Source organism: Chiroxiphia lanceolata, chromosome 8, assembly GCF_009829145.1.
Source record: "Chiroxiphia lanceolata isolate bChiLan1 chromosome 8, bChiLan1.pri, whole genome shotgun sequence".
Taxonomy (NCBI): Eukaryota; Metazoa; Chordata; class Aves; order Passeriformes; family Pipridae; genus Chiroxiphia; species Chiroxiphia lanceolata.
The window spans coordinates 8,847,291-8,865,064 of NC_045644.1; the positions used below are offsets into that span (position 1 = coordinate 8,847,291).

The following is a 17,774-nucleotide window of genomic DNA, read 5'->3' on the forward strand; positions in this document are numbered from 1 at the left end:
CACAGAGGTAAGATTTGCACACTAAAATTCTTATAAAGCTACCTTACTGCTTTAAAGCTGGAGAAACTATGTGCAGGCTTGGAAAATAAAAACCCCAAACACTTTGCACTTCAGCACACATAAAATAACTCAATATTTTGTAAATTATGAATCCTATTTTTAAAGCAGTAACATAAGATGTAGATCATAAAGCATCTCCTCCTATGCAAGAACTACTCAAATATATTCCCAACAGGGGTTTTGCTGGACAAAGTTTGGCAAAAGGCCAATATATGTATTATCTCTTTTCACCCATCTGAGCCCAATTTAAGTCAATAACCTGATGTCTAAATTAAATTAACAACTCCCTTATTTCAATCTCTATTTGATAGAGAAATACAATGCCCCTAAGAACACTAAGAGTGCAAAAATGTGCAGCTGTTTTAAAAAGCTGGTTTCTACAAAAGGAAAAGTTTGCTGAACATCTGATGACCATCTGCAGTTCTCTGACTACAGGTCTAAAATCAAAGTACTGAGAATTAACTTCAGTAATAGAAGAACAGACGAGCTCCAACTAGATAATAGCCAAGAACCTGCTAGTTATCTATTCAAACTATGAACAACAACCAGTGTTGTTCAAACTACATATAAAATGGATTTAAAAAAATGCTTTCTAGCAAAATGTCTTGACAGGGATTTTAGGGCTGTGGGGTTATATTTGGGTTATTTCAGGAAGTAAGTACTTGCAGTGATTCGACTTAGCAATTTCCATTTACTTATCAAAGCAAGAATAGGAAAAATCTTATCCTGACTCATGAAGTGAGTCTAAATAGTAATAATGAGAAGGTAGACATCTATTTTATAATTTTCCCTACTTCTTTTCAGATAAAATACAAGAAAGATCTTTCCAAGATGAAAGGTGCAGCTCACTTTCACTCCCTAACAGCTGAAGACAACCTAGTTCTTAAACAAGCCCAAAGTGTTAACAAGCTTGTCAGTGAGGTAAGGACTTGAATCAATCTGTTAACAAGTTCGAGAGCAGCTCATACAAACATTTGTGCCTGATGAGTAGGGACTACAAATATAAAAAGATGTTGTTCTTACTGCACTGTATGCAACAAAAATCATCTGTGTGTGGCACAGTAACTGGAGAGAAAAGTTCAAGAACAGATCTTCAGATGCTGTTTCCTGGCCTTTCCAATGATCTGCATGAAAACATGGGAAACTAATGCCGGAAGGGTATTTCTAATTCTGACCTTATGAAGAATAGAAATCTGAAAAAAAACCCCAAACCTGAACTGTGCTCTTAATGTGCTATTAAATATAATCACAAGTGCTTTAGGATAACTTGTGTGTGTACCTTAGAGTATTTCAAAGAAAGTTTTTCTATTAATTAAAAAATAACATGAACAAAGCCAAAATTCATACCGTTCTGTTAACGCAGATTTCTGTTTTCTTCCATAATGTGAAAACCTGTGAGTTACTGATAATTGATTCTTTTTCTGCTTGGCAAGGGAAGATTGCTAGAGAATTCTCAGTAGATTCTGAATTATTAATTTATTTATAGTGTCATATCAGCTATAAAGCTATTAATAAATGTGAGTTTCTAGAACTTCCCCATGGCAGTTTTAAAAACTTATACTCTTGAGATGTCAAAGTATAAAACCTTCAATAATGAAAAACCCCTGGAACTAGGACTAGAAGGGGCCTCCTGGGCCAATGATTCCTGGTTCCTGCTGTTTTGACACAGTATCATATTATCCTCCTCTTCTAATTCCTAGCCTACATTTATTCCTGTCCACTTTATTACTCCTGTGTTTTGTGCTAACATTGCCTTTTAGTTTTAAAAGTTCTTCTCCCTGCATGACTACCTTTTTGAGATGTTTACAAATACATAATTTTCTTCTCTCTGCCTTTGATTTCCCAGATTAAGCAAGCTAAATTCTTCTTGTCTCTCACAGTCTGTCACTGCAGCTGTTACACAGGCTGAGTACACATTCCTTAAACAGGAAGGATTATAAGAGTACATAAGTTCTTGATGAGGTCTTGCTGGAACCTGGTACACAGCACATTCCCAGTGCCTGCTCAAAGGTCTCCACATGTCTGTGTTACTTTTGCACCTTGACTTCTTTCTGTGGTCATCCTACACATGAACAATTTTCTCTTTCTTAGCCTTTTCAAGTGATGAGCTCTCGTAGCTGAAATTTTTATGACTACTCCCCATATATATTAAATTCTACATTACTGAATTTAGTCCCATTTCCAGTAACCCTTTTAATATCACCCCCCGATATCCTACTTCGGAGCAAAGGTACTTGATGAAAATATCAAACCTGTTCTGTATGTTCTGTATTTAAACTTACTCTGAAGGATTCTTCTGGTAAACTTTCCCCTGTTCAATCCTTCCTGCTTTTTCTTTTTTTTTTTTTCATTTGCTCCATGCTCACCTTAAAATTCCTTTGTTTGTCATTGTTTTTGTTAATAATTTTCCTCATGTCACTGTCTCATACACTTTGCAGAGGTCCAAATGGATGGAATTGTTTGCATTTCTTTTGCTTATAAAACGAGAAATGAGTATATGAAAATTCTCCTCATATTAATTTTCATCATATGCCATCTGATGAAAACTGCGTATCAAAATCTCAGAAGAGTTGGTCTGGCTAATAAAAATTGTGCGAAGGATCTTGATAGAGCAGATTAAGGTTTCACTGTATCTTCCCTTTTTGCATTTTTTTTTTACTAAGGTGGAGTACAAGAAGGATCTTGAAAACAACAAAGGCTACAGCATGAACTACTGTGATACTCCACAATTCAAGAATGTGAGCAAGGTCTCAAAATTCACCAGTGATGTAAGTTTTCAGCACCTCGTGTGTGGCTTGCTTAACCTGGCAGCTACCGGAATCACAAGTCATCTGTGTGTGTGTGTTTCAGAGAAGAGTGCACTGAAAATGTGATTATAACTGATTTTTGCCCATGTGTGTACAGCACCTATCCTAGTGTGTCCTGATGAATAACTGGGACTCATTTTAAATAGGATTATGAAAAGAACTTCTATGGTATATAGATGAGAGGTTACTTACAATGGACTGCTAATCTAGAGAAGTAGTTGTGAGTTATTACTGTTTTCTGTCATAATTATTATTTCTTTCTTTGTGTGTGTCCGTGTCCTGACTGGAAAGTTAGGCAGAAGATACTTCACCAGAGTTCATGCCAGAGAGAAACATAATTACTGTGTTAAAGTAATCAGTGTTAATAATTATATAACTTGTATCTCATGATCATGAAATATAATTTTGTTTCATACTGCCTCCTACCATTCTCTGAAATCCCAGAAGAGCAAATTGTTTGCCATACAGTTTAGATGGTAGAGTGATTAATGTTTCTTGTCAAATTCCCCACTCTGGGTTTGGTGAAAGATGCACCAAAGCAGCCAAATTTTGTTTATTTGTTAATGTACAAATATTGCCTCCCTGGAACTTTTCCCTAGGATTTATTTCTGTTGAAATAATATGCAGCAATAAAATGCAGAGGTATCTTCTTTATGTGGCATCCGGGTGATACAAATAACATGTAAAGGACATCTTGTAAAACAGGAAACTCACAGAGGGTTTTTTAAAAATTTTTTAAAGTACCAAGGTTGTGGACTAATGAGTTTCTGCATTGACGCAACACTAGCAGACCACAGCTGAAATAATTTGTCTCCCTTCTGTGAAATATGGAATAGTACAACTGAACCTATTTTCTCAGAGTATTTTTGCCTTTTTTTTTTTTTTTTTTTTTGGTACAGCTTAAATACAAAGAAACCTACGAGAATGAAATGAAAGGTCATTATGTAGGTGTCGGCATGGACAAGAGAATGCTACATGCCATGAAAGTTGGCACATTGGCAAGCAATGTAAGTCTCTTTTAATCACACCTGGATGGTTGGTGCCTGCCTGTCTTTCGTTTTTTCCAGAATTAAGTTGATAGAAAACTTTAGATCATATTTTACTGGGGATCTGAAGAACAGACATGTTGGGAAGAGGGGAGATTCTGGAAACCCTTTTGTACTGATTTATAGCTTACTGTGTGGAAGAAGTTAAAATAAGAAATTTCAGTGATCTGGCAACATACTGAGATCCTTCGGTTTTCTTTGACATCAGTAGGGTGCTGAAAGTTGTTTGTCACCACCCCCAGGGTCAGACCTTTGCTAAAAAAACAGTCTTTAATGAAGATTTCTGGATTCCAATTTAATTTACTGGGTTAGTCAAGAAGCTATTTCATTACATACCATTCCTTCAAGTACATTATTTACAAATCTGTAAGAAGCTCAAGAACTAAGCAGAAAGATAAAAGAGATGTGTCATAGGTGGAAGTTAAGTTAATGCTCCCACTGTTGGCATTGGATTAATTGAGGAGCTGAAAAAGAATCAATTAGTGGCTAAACTATGCAAATAATTTCATTTTCTTTGTCACTCATGACATTGAACTTACTTTGTTTCCTGCATTTAATATTAATATTATTGTTTCTCCTTTCCTCTTGACTGATTATTATTCAAACAAATGACAGCTGAAAAAAAAATGATTTTTTTTTTTGTTCTCCTTGTGTTTCAGATAGCCTATAAATCTGATTACAAACATGATGGTGTTGACTACAATTACCCAGCTACTCTCACTCCTTCATACCAGACAACAAGGAAGTTGGTCCCTTTGAAAGATGTAAATAATTTCATGTTTGATTTGGTTTTTTTTCCTGTGACTTGCACAGCTCATCATCTCTCTGTAGGAGAGATTGTGATAAATTGTATATGTCAAACAATGATTTAATCATGGGAGCAAACAGCTAGTGGTAACAAAGTTAAAGCAAAAGCTGCAGTATCAAGGGGTCTCAGAGGAGGAGGAAGTGCTGCCATGTCCTGTTGTTGGCTTCAGTTCAGCACAGATTGTACAGTGATGTGAAATAAGTGACTTCTGTCCTGTCCCTGCTCTGTGCTGCAAAACGTCTCATCATCCCGGACAACTTTAACAGCAGCATCAAGCACTGAAAGGATGGTGAGACTGAAATAGCTGTCTCATCCATTGTAAGTTCCCTGAAGATACATGTTCCCTTTTGAGGGGGAACTAACTGGTCACATAAATGTCCATAAGCCTGCAGTCCATGCAAAAGAGATGCCCTCTGTGCTTGGGGTTGAGTTCCTGATGGAAGGGGGTGAGGAAATTCATATACTGCTGTGGTTATATATGTTCTACAGAAAAATGGAGGATGGCAGACTGCACAGCATAACATACTTTCACCTCTCACAAGCATTAAAAGCTTAATTGATCTCATCTGTGATTGGGAACTTAACCTGGGCCTTAGTTAGGATCATAGGCACTAGGCATCACATATAAAATCAGCAGGAAGAGAGCAGCAGCTGTGCAAGGTGTTTCTGACTACCTAAGATGTACATAACCTGTTTCTTGCCATTGAAATCGCAGAAAAAAACAGAAGCAATATGCCTTAGAGAGGTCATTAACATTAAATGAGACTTATCTGGGCATAAATACCTCTTCCAAGAAAGAGGTGGTAGCATGAATAGCCAGAACTGAGAACTCTCATGTTTTTGAGGAAGTACTTGATATAGTGCAGCTGTAAGATGACCTATTGCCTCTTCAGTAGTAATTTCAGCTTTGTCTTTGTGAAAGCTTAAAAAAGTAAAGTTCAAGGTTTGATTGCTTAGTGTTTGAGAGAGCTGCATTCTTAAAGAATTCAAAGAAAGTATGAATTCATGTCCAAAATGTACAAAACCTTTCAGCACTACCTGTGACTCTACAATTCATAGTCAACATCTGGGTTTGAAATATGGAAATCAATTGGCCACAGAGACTGAGTTGCACTTGTCATGATAATCATCTAGTATTTTGAAATAGTCACAGGACTCATCTGCTCCCTGATAACCAGCTTTGTTACTCTGAACTCTTTTAGGAATACAATTCTCTCACACGCTAAGCAATCACAAGTAGCAATAAATACATAGTTTCAGTTAAAAAGAAATGATCCCTTTCTGTGGATTTAAAATTCTCTCTGTCTCTGAGGAAGCAAATGAACTGTTTTAAGTACCTTGATCACTTTGGCCCTGTGAGATAATTCAACCCTTTCTTCCTAGTTTTTGTCATTCTGGCAGAATGAGCAAGTTTATGTGAGAATACCTGAAATAAGAAGGTTCTCATTAAAATAGTTTCAGTAACTCAAAGTCTCTAGAAATGTACTCCACTTTAATGGCAAAAAGTGCTCTTGAGAAATGATTTTACGCAATGGGATTTGCAATGTTTGCAAAGTGGTGATTAACTACAGTGAATATTAATTATGGCCTACAGAGAATAATAATTGTGTTCTGTAGTATAGCACTGAGTTCTTTGGCAGCAACAGGTTTCAAAGAAAGCTTTGCTATGATTATTTAATCTTGCATAATTTTGGGCTTCTTTAGCTTATTATTGTTGCTACATTTGTTAGGAATTGTTGTTAATTTGTTAGGAATGTAGTGGGCTCCAATTCTGATGGCTGATGTTAAAATGACTTTTTTTTGGTACCATATGTTTTTCTTTTCTCATCATCCACACAAAACTTTCACCATACACAAAAATTCTGTGATTAATTATTACAGTACAACTCAGTAAAGAAAAAGGGTAAGAAAGTCCATTTGCTCCGTGCAGTATTACACTGAACAGACCTCTTAATAGACAGTTGTAATATTCCTTGTCTGAGAAAGATAAAAATGGACTAAGTGATGGTTAAGAATATCAGTCTTACAGCAATGTTTTGGGGGACAAGCTAGTACTGCATCTTTTAAGAATTTGTGGGTTTGTTGGGGAGGAGCTATAAGGAACTTCATTTTCAAGGTGGGATAAAAACTGTGATCTCAGACTAGGAATTTCTCAGAGCATTAGCTCAGATCTAACCCAAAAGATCTTGACATTTTTCCTCATCTCAGTTTATTACGGTTTAAGTAATGTTTTATCTAGAGTGTTATTTAACAAAATTTTGTCTATTCAATCTCTCTTTTTCCACTCTGACCATTTCTTCCTTTATTAAATCTTTTTTTTTTATTTTATCTTAAATTAGGTAAATTACAGGCAAAGCATAGACAAGCTGAAGTACAGCTCTGTTGCCAACACTCCACAAATTGCTCAAGCCAAAATAAATGCGCAGCAGCTCAGTGATGTAAGTTCTGTCATCATTAGCCACCATCATTTATTAGAATTATGAGATAATTTGATTTCAGACCATTTATAGTTCATCAGCAGATTTATCGCAAAAACAAGAGTACATACTGAATGAAATCACTTCCAACCATACAGCAAGCATACCAGTAGGTCTGATGCTTGTTTCCATTTTTAAGATTTGTATTAGTGTGCTTTGTTAGAAATTTATCTCCTGTGTATTTATTAATACATGGTTTTTAATAATATCTTTTGTACTTATAGATAATCAGTAGCTCTTCCATTTATAGAATAATGTTATGCTTCCTACTATTAGGTTAGAAGTGATGAAGTTATGAAGTTATAATTGCCTTATTGCCCTCATATTTACATCAGCCATACTTATGAGAGTATCTAGAATGTGTGGCACTAATGGCCTTAAATTTAACAGCAATCAATCAGTCTAATGGTCATATTTTTAGTGAGTTAAAAATAACTAAGGTTCTTGTTGACCTTTTCAATATATGCAGTTGAACTACCGAGCTGAGTATGAGAAGACGAAAACAAACTACACTCTGCCTCAGGACGTACCTCAGCTACTGAAAGCGAAAGCCAACGCTGAGTTATACAGTGAGGTAAGTCAAGCCACTTGGAAATGTTGGCATTCATGATGCTGTTAACAGACAGAAATGAATATAAACATGATGATACTGTTTCTGAAAGCATTTAGCATTTATCATCCATCTTTATACTAAACAACATGAAATATGGTACCCAGAATAGATAGGAATCCAATCTCAAGGACAGTGAAACCACTAGACTTTTTTTTTTCAAGACATTTTCAGATGATTTGAATTTCTTTAGTAAATCAGTGTTCACAAAATTAACTGCCTCTGAGGTGATGTTTGCATGAAGAACCAACATTTTCACAGTTCTAATAACTCAAAGCCTGCTGAAGTCAATGCGAAGAAACAATGACTTCAGCAAACTTGGATCAAACCCGCTGTTGCTACCATTCATAATTCATGACAATATATAGCAATTCACTTAGAGACTTGAGTGCTAAAATCAAGTGCTTGCAGGAAAAATTGATCTTCTCTTTAATTTTTAAAGCATTTTTCAAACCTCCATTGTTGTAGATAGTTTTGGAGGGCAAAAAACCCAATAAGATAAATAAGAGCAAAATGAGAAAAAAACCTCCAAGCATTCCTGGTTTGACTTATTTTTTAGCCAGTTTCATAATTTTTCATAGTTGTGAGTTGGCCTTACTGGAAGTTTTTCATATCTTGTGTTCTTCACCAAGTTTTCTTTGCAGTGGTGCAAATAAAAAGTTGCAGTGGTGGAGAGTTGTGGAGCATCACCCATTGTCGCATGGGTGATCCTCCTCTACCGGAATTTCAAGTGGAATCTTGAAAAAGAGCTTAAAAAATATTCCTTTAACTTCCACTAACTTTCAGAAGTTAAGCATATGATTGTCGTGCATTTAATCTACATTTGTGGTTTGTGTGGCTCATGAGTGTGATTTTGAAGAAAATCTGATCGTAAGGGCTGCTCCACTGAGCTGTACTTCACACTGTGGGATGGTCTCAGAGCACACGAGCTGAATGCAGCCAAACTGAAAGATGCTCTCCAGCAGCTCATATAAAGAACTGCAGCTACAAATACACATTCAGTGCATGGGACCTGACTAGTTCCAGTTTGGGGAGTGGGAATGAAAAATCCTGAAATGGGCAGTGCGACGTTTGATTCTTAGCACCAGCTGCTCTGTCCAATAGATCAGCTCCTGTAGGTCTACACTACTTGCATAAGAAGACATAACCAGAGGCACTTTTGAAAAACCTTCTCTCCCCTGTGTCTGTTTGAAAATGAGAACTGTTGGTACATGTTCTGGAATCTAAAGTGCCTGTAAACTCCAAGAAAAAAAAATTCTCGACTCAATCCTGGACAATTAGTTAGCTCAAAATGATAATGAACTGTGACTTAAGAATATTCCAGTTTGTGGACTGAGCATTTTTAAACTTCTGTTTTGCTCTTAATAATTTTCATGTTTCTTTGAAGATCTTGTGTGTTTATGTGTTAGTGACATATTGCTGTCTTTCCTTTCTCAGATTAAGTACAAAGAAGGCTGGGAGAAGAGTAAGGGCCGGGGCTTTGAAATGAAACTTGATTCTCTGCCTTTACTTGCTGCCAAAGCTTCAAGGGATCTTGCCAGTGATGTATGTTATATTTAGTTACCTAGGAATTATTCTTTATATAAGTCTCTATAGCCCAGGGAAATAAAGCTTAGCTGGCTTCATCTGGATTTTTAAGTCCTGCGTTTGGTTGTCCGTCTTTCTCATTGGCTAATGAACAGTTGGAAACTTTCTCAGATTCTGCTATCAAATTTCACTCTCTGAAAATTATTTTCTATTAAATCAAGTGTACAGAGCAAAGCAAAGTTTGCACAATAGCCCCCTAGTAAAATTCAATGTTTCGAATTGTTTATAGCCTCAAAATTGCTGTTATCATTCACTGTAAAGGGAACGCATATTTCTTTAATCTGCTTCTTTAACATAAACAGATGTATGTAAAAAAATTTCCAAACAAAATCTTTCTAAACAACTTATATCATGGTTCTTACCCTTTGGAGAGGCAGAAAAGGCAGAAACTTTTTTCTGCAGCTGGAAAGTGTTCAGCAGTGATGGAGATTATGAAATCTCACCTCATTAAGAAAATCAAATCTTGAATTCCTTGCTTGAATTGATCTCTTATCTTTGCCTTTAAGGACCAGATAATTTAGCTAATCAGAAGACTTTAAGTTTTTAAGCATATCCTCCTCAGAGAACTGAGCCTTAAAGAATGAGGTTAAACACCTCTTAAATGAGACCAGCTTCGTACCTCTGGAATTTCTGAGAAAATCTAGGAAATCTGAAGTGTCAAAGTGAGAATCAGATTAAGCCCTTCTAAATTTTTACCATCCAAATCATTATTGAAAAATATATTGCTTATCTTTCGAGTAATAGGAAATGTCCTTTGACTTGAACTATTTTTTTCACAGATTAAATATAAAGAAGAATATGAAAAAACAAAAGGAAAAGCAATTGGAACCAAAGATTCAAGGCTTTTGCACTCTCTGCAGGTGGCCAAGATGTTTAGTGAGGTAAATTATTCCTCTTACTCCAAAGGTGTTTTTCATAATTATGAATCTTTCAGCAGCAATATGCAGCTGCCACTGTTACTGCTTTCACTGTAAGAAATTGTTGGAAGCATTTAACAAAATTGGTTTCCTTTCTCCCTCTGTTAATCTGCAGTGACTGCATAGTATATGTGTTCTCATAAGACATTTTGGGTTATGGTGTCCTTATTTTGGGGTAGGAAAATAATACCCCATTAAAACCTCAATATAAAAAGAAATCTCATTAAAACCACAATATTAACATTTCTACATAGAACTTTCAAGTCAAGAAAGGTATGTTTAAAAGTAGGACGTAATGTGATAGAGAAAATTCATGCTGGCATCTGGTTTGTCCCTTATAGGAGCTGATTTCTACATGTGTTTGTTTTTTTTTTCTTAATTTGCGCAAGGACCCAAACAAGAGTGGTGATTTAAGACAGCTTTGCAATTTACTGATACAAACAACTTATTTTCATTCCTTCTATTTCTAGATTGCCTACAAAAAAGGTTTTGAGGCGAGTAAGGCCCATTTCCATCTACCTATGGATATGATAAACCTGAGACATGCTAAGAAGGCTCAGGCACTTGCTAGTGACTTAGATTACAGAAAGAGACTCCATGAGTACACAGTGCTTCCAGAGGATATGAAGACTAAATGGGCAAAGAAGGCTTATGATCTCCAGAGTGATGTAAGATGATGTACACTCAGTTTAAATGTTACAAACAGTAAGAGAGCTTATAGAATTTTTCCATTTCATGTTAGTTCTCATTTCGTATCAACGCTGTCTAATTGTACTGTGACTTTTTAAAATGTCTTTGCAATGTCTTTGAAACTGGAAAGGTTGCACATGTTCACTTGGAAATATTATACCTGTGGACCTTGTGCCAATAAATGTAATTTTCCCCTGCAGCTTCAATATAGGGCAGATCTGATGTGGATGAAAGGAGCTGGGTGTATCACAGAAGGAAGTCTTAACATACAACAAGCCAAAAAGGCAGGAGATTTGGTCAGTGAGGTAAGCAAAATGCTCAGGATTCTGCCTGTTCTAAGGTTTAGGCACATTCATACCACTACAGTACATGGAATAGGTAAGGAATTCCTAATAAGGAATATCTGATGGTAAAACTGTTGAACATAATTTAGTTATTCTATCATTTAGGAGTTCTTCGATTAAAGATTAAAATTATGTTTTCCTATTACATGATTAGTGCATCAATTTGTGAGGCAGAAGTCCCCATAGTTGCGCTTCCACCTCTTTTCACTCACCCATGCTTGGAGCAGAACAGCATTGAATTTCCTATGGCACATGCTACATGAAGAACACAGAGAGAGGTTTTAAGGAGTAATATTGGAAAAATTAGATATTTGTTAGCCGTGCTTGAAAATTTCCTTACTCTTTAGCAAGTAAGGGCTGTGACTTCAGTGGCAGCTTCAGCTTTTGCTGATTTTCATTACATTCTCTTGATTAATTTATGGTTTTGCACTGCCATTAACCTTATGGAAGTATACTTCCTCAGCTGCTTAGCTATGGTTGAGTTGTCTCACTAGTGCCAGGAAAAATAGAGGACAGAGAGAAGAATAAATTAGAGGAAGTTTGACAAGAAGGATGAAATACCTCTTAGTTCTGGAAGAAGAAACAGAAGCCAGTTAGTTACTGGGGATCACACTCTGATACCTTGGGTCTCTGACATCCTCTCACTACTTCTGCAAGAGGAAAAAAAAATTGGAAACAAAAGAAGAGCAGCTACTCTCAGATCTGGTGCCTTGCGAGGGACAGACTGACATCTGCTGCTGGGGGGTGCAGTAGTAATAATCACTTCCACAAATATTAATCCATAATGATCTGCCTTTACATTCCAGTGCTGTGTAAGGCCAAGAGATGGCTGACAGTCACTTAAACTGGAGACTGGTGGATATTATTTGAGAGATCTCTACTGCCATACAAAGCCTGGCATTTTGTCATTTCTTTGCAGAATGTCACTACACTGTGTTCCATGCAATGTGACAAAACATGCTGGTTTTAATCTGCCTCCCTCCCTTCCAGGTTCCCAAAATAAAGCTATGAGCACCTCTTTGAAGTGCTGCATGCTTTTTTAACTTCTGTTTTGTGTTCCCCTAGCAGAGACACAGTGTAAACTGATCTGTTCACCCATCAGTTCAAACAGAAGAATTTCTCTCCTGAAATGCCGAATAATGAAAAAAAAATGCATTTAAAACCTTTCTAGATGAAATGCCCCACTTCATGGTTAGAATAAGAATTTGCCTAAAGTATACAAAAAGTGTTTGCTTGGTCTCCCCTATCATGAAATACAGTGCTGCATTTCCTTGTGCTATGACAAAGAGAAAGAAATGCTTATTCCACTCTCACGAGTGATGCAGAAGGCTGAGGCAAAGACATTGGTTACAAACAGGTTTGATCTAAATCCTGATGAAGTCTATTGAAGTTTTCTGTTCCCTTTGGTATGTTTCAGATGTAAAACAAAAATTAAAAAGGAATAAAAGTAAGGTTAGTCTCACCAAACTAAAACTCTTAGTCTCTATGCACATTTGTCCATTGAAATAGATTTTATATAAGTGCTGGTACCAGAAGAAGAATAAAGGAAAATGTTTTTTCCCATAGCCAAGACTTGAGCCTTGAGGAGGCCTCTCGTAGCTGTTGGCCACAGAAAGGCTTGACTGCAGTGTCTATGCTGAGCTCTGCTTTGAAAAGAACTGTGACATGATGGGGAAGATTTTGAATTCAAATTACTTTCAGGACACTGAAATTGCTTACTCTAATTTAATTGTTATCTTAATAATTTAAAAATATCTCAGTAGCATATGTTCAGTGATTTGAACCACACATGCACATGCTTGGGAAGCCTCATGGAAGAAAATGAGATACTAATACAGACTATGTGGCTTATGAGCTCTCTTGGGTCCTGACTTAACCATACCCAGTTTGTGAACCCCAGTCATTGACTGGTGTGCAACCTAGGTCTTATAAGATATGTAGATAGTACATCTGGCACCAAAGAGTATCCATGCTTGGAGTGTCAGCAACAATGCATTTTGCATGCTCTTGTACTACCCTTCTCACCTCAAAATACCAGCACTGGGTAGTATTTGGCAGCTTATTTTGTTGACACCTGTGCTACAAATATCTTCTGAATTTACAGGGTACTTTTGGCTCTATAAGTCATGTACTTTTTGAAAGTGCTACATTCTGGGGGGAGGGCAAGGAGTGCAGAAAATTGTATGTAACTTGCTTTAATTTACTGCAGAAAAAGTACAGGCAGAAAGCTGATGCTCTGAAGTTCACCAGTGTGGCTGACAGTTCTCAGATCAAGCATGCCAAGAAAAGCCAGGAACTTCAAAGTGATGTGAGTCCTTAACTGAATTTGTCTCTTTGCAAGTAGTTTACTCATAATGTGGCCATTCCTGACATAGGTACACCAAAGTGATGATGGAAGAGAACCCAGTCACGAAGCCTTTCAATGTCTAAAATTTCTTTAGATTTATTTCTAATATTTATTAATATTATTAATATTGATATTTATTGTTTATATTTAATACTCTCATGGAATTCTTTGAACTAGAGCAACAATGACAAAAACCAAACACCAATCAGAATGGAAACAGAGGCTTCTCATAAATGAGACCAGAAAAGGAGGGGATATCTCTACAGACAGTCTTGGTGACAAACTTGTGGGTGGTGCAGACTGGATTCAAGTATGGCTTAAATGTATTCTTGACAGGATACCTGAGTATTCCAGAGTCATTAATGTCATCTGCACAAAAATTTGTTATCCATGGGGTATTAAAGCAAGGAAGGAAGATGGAGGGAAAACACAGTGTTCCCAGCTGACAGTAGACATTAGCACAGGAACTGATATACATCCATCCCAGGTTCTGTGTTCCTCTCCACTGAGGGCCCTGTCAGACTACTTAAAGTTGTATCAGCCCTGTTAGACCACTCATTCTTCAGCTGTTATTATTTTCCTTTTTTGACTCCTCTGTGTCAATAAAAACCTGGCACTTCCTTGAATGAACGTTGTGTCAAATATGACACCAGACTGGATCAGAGGAGAGCACCGGTCTCCTGACTCCTGTTACTTATCTCCTGTGTACTGGACATGCTACCTTTCTGTACGTGTTTTGAAGTCAGAATAGTAACCACGGATTTAGAGGTTTATAGTAGGGACTTTTTTTTTTCCTTTTCTGTGAGATGTAAGAAATGTAATACTCTGTGAAATGGGACATCTTTTCATAGTTTTTCAACAGCTCCTCCAACAGCTTTGTATGCTAAAACAGAGCAATTCATTTCTCTGTTGCCATAGCCCTGCGAGATGATTGGAGATGGAGATGATTGCTACTTGGATCATAAAAGGTCCTTGATATTTTCATTCAAAGTTGGAACAGTCGTCCTCACTGGAGTATTATGTTAGCAATTACATTTAGGTCACAAATGTTCTCTGCAGATTCAATTGCTTAGTATTCTTCATTTCATGCCTAAAATTCTGTTTCTGTGTCCTATTAAAGACTTTAATTGTACTTAAAAAAGTAGCTGCAGTTTAACATTGGATGAAATATGCTCTTGCATACATTTCATACAGAGTATAAATTACTGCCAGCTTTACAGCCAGCTAAGTTAGGTATCTTCTTCCAGTTTCCCTGAAATTTAACCATGAGTAGTTCGGTCAACCTGACTCTTTAGGTCAGCTTTTAAATTAATATTTGATTAAAAAAAATAATTCAAGACGTTAAAGAATAACCAAATAAATTAACCCTAAAAAATCTCTGAATATTTGGGGTGTTTTAATTAGTCTTCCTTCAACATTAAATGTGGACTACTGCTTGCTGACCATGCTTTGCTTTCTGTGGACAGGTTGCCTACAGGTCAGGAAAAGAGCAGTTTCTTCATCAGTACACCATCAGCAAAGATGACCCTGTCTTCATACGGGCCAAAGCAAATGCTGCCAATATCAGTGAGGTACTGTGTAAGAGAGATTTGGATTCCTTCACTCCTGTGAATAGTTACAGCTGCTGTTGAAATATTTGTTCTGTAGGTAAAAGGTTCTTTCTCTGAGAAGGCCCACGTGTTTTAGATGTAATAACTTTATATCTAAATTTAATTACTCGCTCTTAGTAAATACCAGTCACATCTGCTGTTCTGAAGACTTGCCACTTTTAGAGTTTGAAGCTGTGCATTTTTCACATGCTTCCAGAGAAGTGGCACATTGACATTTCACTGGAACCAGTGAGATAATGGGGTTACAGTAACCATAGTATCCACAGTTACAGTATGTAAGTGGAGACACCAGGATCTGATCCCTAGTCATATGGTTGATGGGCATGGAATGTATGAGGGACTCATACTACTTGAGACCTTTCACTGTGAATATAGAACAAATAGAATATCTTTATAGTAATAAAGAGACTGTGTTATTGTCAACTCTTTAGAAACTCTACAAGAGTAGCTGGGAGAAGCAGAAGGAAAAAGGATTTGTGCTTCGTCTGGATGCTTTGTCATTCTTGACAGCGAAGGCAAAGAGGGATCTGGCAAGTGATGTGAGTATGGAGTCCATCATCCTTCTTTATTCTTAGGACAGCTGACAGTCCTGGTTGCTGCTAGTGTTGGGGATCTGTCACATATGTCTCAGTGCCCTGAGCCACCCTCACTCGATTCATGCTAAGGAGCAATGGAGGAGTTGTCTGGGTGATTGGCATTCCATAATTAGTCAGAAGGCTTGCTCTGAGCAATTCAGAGCTTTTCCCCACATGCTGACTATGTTTTCCTATTCTCATTTTGACCCGAGGGTGAATTTTAGAACTCAAAATGAAGCAGAAATCTCCTGTGAAACATCATAACTTAATATGTCTGTGCCTGGCCAGAAAATTCCTGCAAGAGCCTTCTGACCTCAGAGCTTGAAGAATGTTGTTTTTCCTAAAGAGAACCAAAAAGAAAAGATTTCTTACAGCTTTTTGTGAACGTATTATTATTGAGAAAGGGTTTATTCTTTATAGACACTAATTTCTAAGGTATTCCAGTTCTCCTTTGCAAATGATCTTCTTACTTACTTTATCGAGGACCCAGTGTGTCATAACAGTGACAGACTATTGTTTTACACCGGTAGAGCTGTCAGTTTGGCAGCTTAGATAGTTTACTCTCAGTCTCTATTTTTCTTCACAGATTATATATAAAGAAGGGTATGAGAAGATGAAGGGTAAGCTCATTGGAGTAAAAGCTGTGGAGGAAGATTCGAAGATGGCTCATTCCCTGCAAATGTCAAAGTTGCAGAGTGATCTGGAGTACAAGAAGGCCTTTGAGGACACAAAGAATAAGTTCCAGGTCTCCATGGATATGGTTAACCTTGTCCATGCCAAAAAGGCTCAGAATTTGGCCACAGACAGAGGATACAAGACATCCCTCCATCACTACACAGTCCTGCCTACTGACAGGAAAGTGGCGTGGGCAAAGTGGGCCTATGGATTGCAAAGTGATGTAAGTCCAGAGCTTGATGTCTTTCAATACCCTTTCATTCAGCCCACTCTCAGCCCCAGTTAGGGCTGAATTTCTTCAGGCATTTATGGTTTTAATACCATGACATGTTCATGTACCTAATTTTTCAGCTATTGAACAGTTAATATTAAAACAGTAACCACTTATTTTCTCAAGACATATATTTAAATTGTACAGTGTCTTTGAGGAGAGTTATGATTCTGTTTATGAGCATGGCTTCTTCAAAACCTACTTCAAATGTTAATAACACACTAGGATTCATATGTGATGTACATTTATTTTTTTTTCCTAATGTGCAGGGCAGTTAAATAATGTATAGTGATAAAATTGGTGATAAAATTCCATATAGAGACAACATGTTCAGCTGTAACCATCAGATGAACTATGTGATACTGTAAACAGTTACTATGTTAGATTTTCCATTCTGAGGTTTTAAGTCAGAACTTTTCAAGACTGAGATAGAAATGTGTACAGGTCTTGTTGAGGTATGGCTGCTGAAACCCTTTTGACACCTTTGAGAAACCAGACTTACAGTCAAGCTTTTGAAGTTCAGTACTGTTGGTAGGAGAGATTTTGTGAGGAAAGTGAGAAGTACTCCTGTACTCTTCCTCCTTAAAGACACATGGAAAACCAAACAAAACAAAATGCTTTCCCTCCAGTAAAAGAAAATGGTAGGGTTTGGGAAATGCTAAGGATCATTTTCTTGTAATTGCAAATCTTGAATTATCTTTTAAGCAATGCTCTCTTTACTATAAAACTGAAGTTAGAGTAAAAATTGCAAGCGACAGTAAGGTGTAGACTACTTCTAAAAATTACTTTGCAAGTGTTGGTGAGTCCTGATACTTTTATTTCATTCTGTATTTTTTTTGCTTTCCTTAAAACAGTAGTGAACAAAACAAAACCAGGTGCTAATTTGACTTGGTTGTTGTTCCTGAGATGTCTGAATCTTTTAATGGCATTTTAAGTGTATGAACATCAAC

The 17,774-nt window shown here is 36.9% G+C and overlaps 1 protein-coding gene across 1 annotated transcript in view; it reads left to right on the forward strand.

Moving 5' to 3' along the window:
• NRAP (nebulin related anchoring protein) overlaps positions 1 to 17,774 on the forward strand; it is a 50,477-nt gene that overhangs the window by 12,129 nt on the left and 20,574 nt on the right. Inside the window, exons 11-24 of the mRNA XM_032694569.1 lie at positions 865 to 981; positions 2,724 to 2,828; positions 3,767 to 3,874; positions 4,573 to 4,677; positions 7,061 to 7,159; positions 7,668 to 7,772; positions 9,246 to 9,353; positions 10,175 to 10,276; positions 10,783 to 10,980; positions 11,203 to 11,307; positions 13,556 to 13,654; positions 15,160 to 15,264; positions 15,735 to 15,842; positions 16,465 to 16,776. Coding sequence (XP_032550460.1) covers positions 865 to 981; positions 2,724 to 2,828; positions 3,767 to 3,874; positions 4,573 to 4,677; positions 7,061 to 7,159; positions 7,668 to 7,772; positions 9,246 to 9,353; positions 10,175 to 10,276; positions 10,783 to 10,980; positions 11,203 to 11,307; positions 13,556 to 13,654; positions 15,160 to 15,264; positions 15,735 to 15,842; positions 16,465 to 16,776 — 1,776 coding nt within the window. The remainder of the gene's footprint in view (positions 1 to 864; positions 982 to 2,723; positions 2,829 to 3,766; positions 3,875 to 4,572; positions 4,678 to 7,060; positions 7,160 to 7,667; positions 7,773 to 9,245; positions 9,354 to 10,174; positions 10,277 to 10,782; positions 10,981 to 11,202; positions 11,308 to 13,555; positions 13,655 to 15,159; positions 15,265 to 15,734; positions 15,843 to 16,464; positions 16,777 to 17,774) is intronic.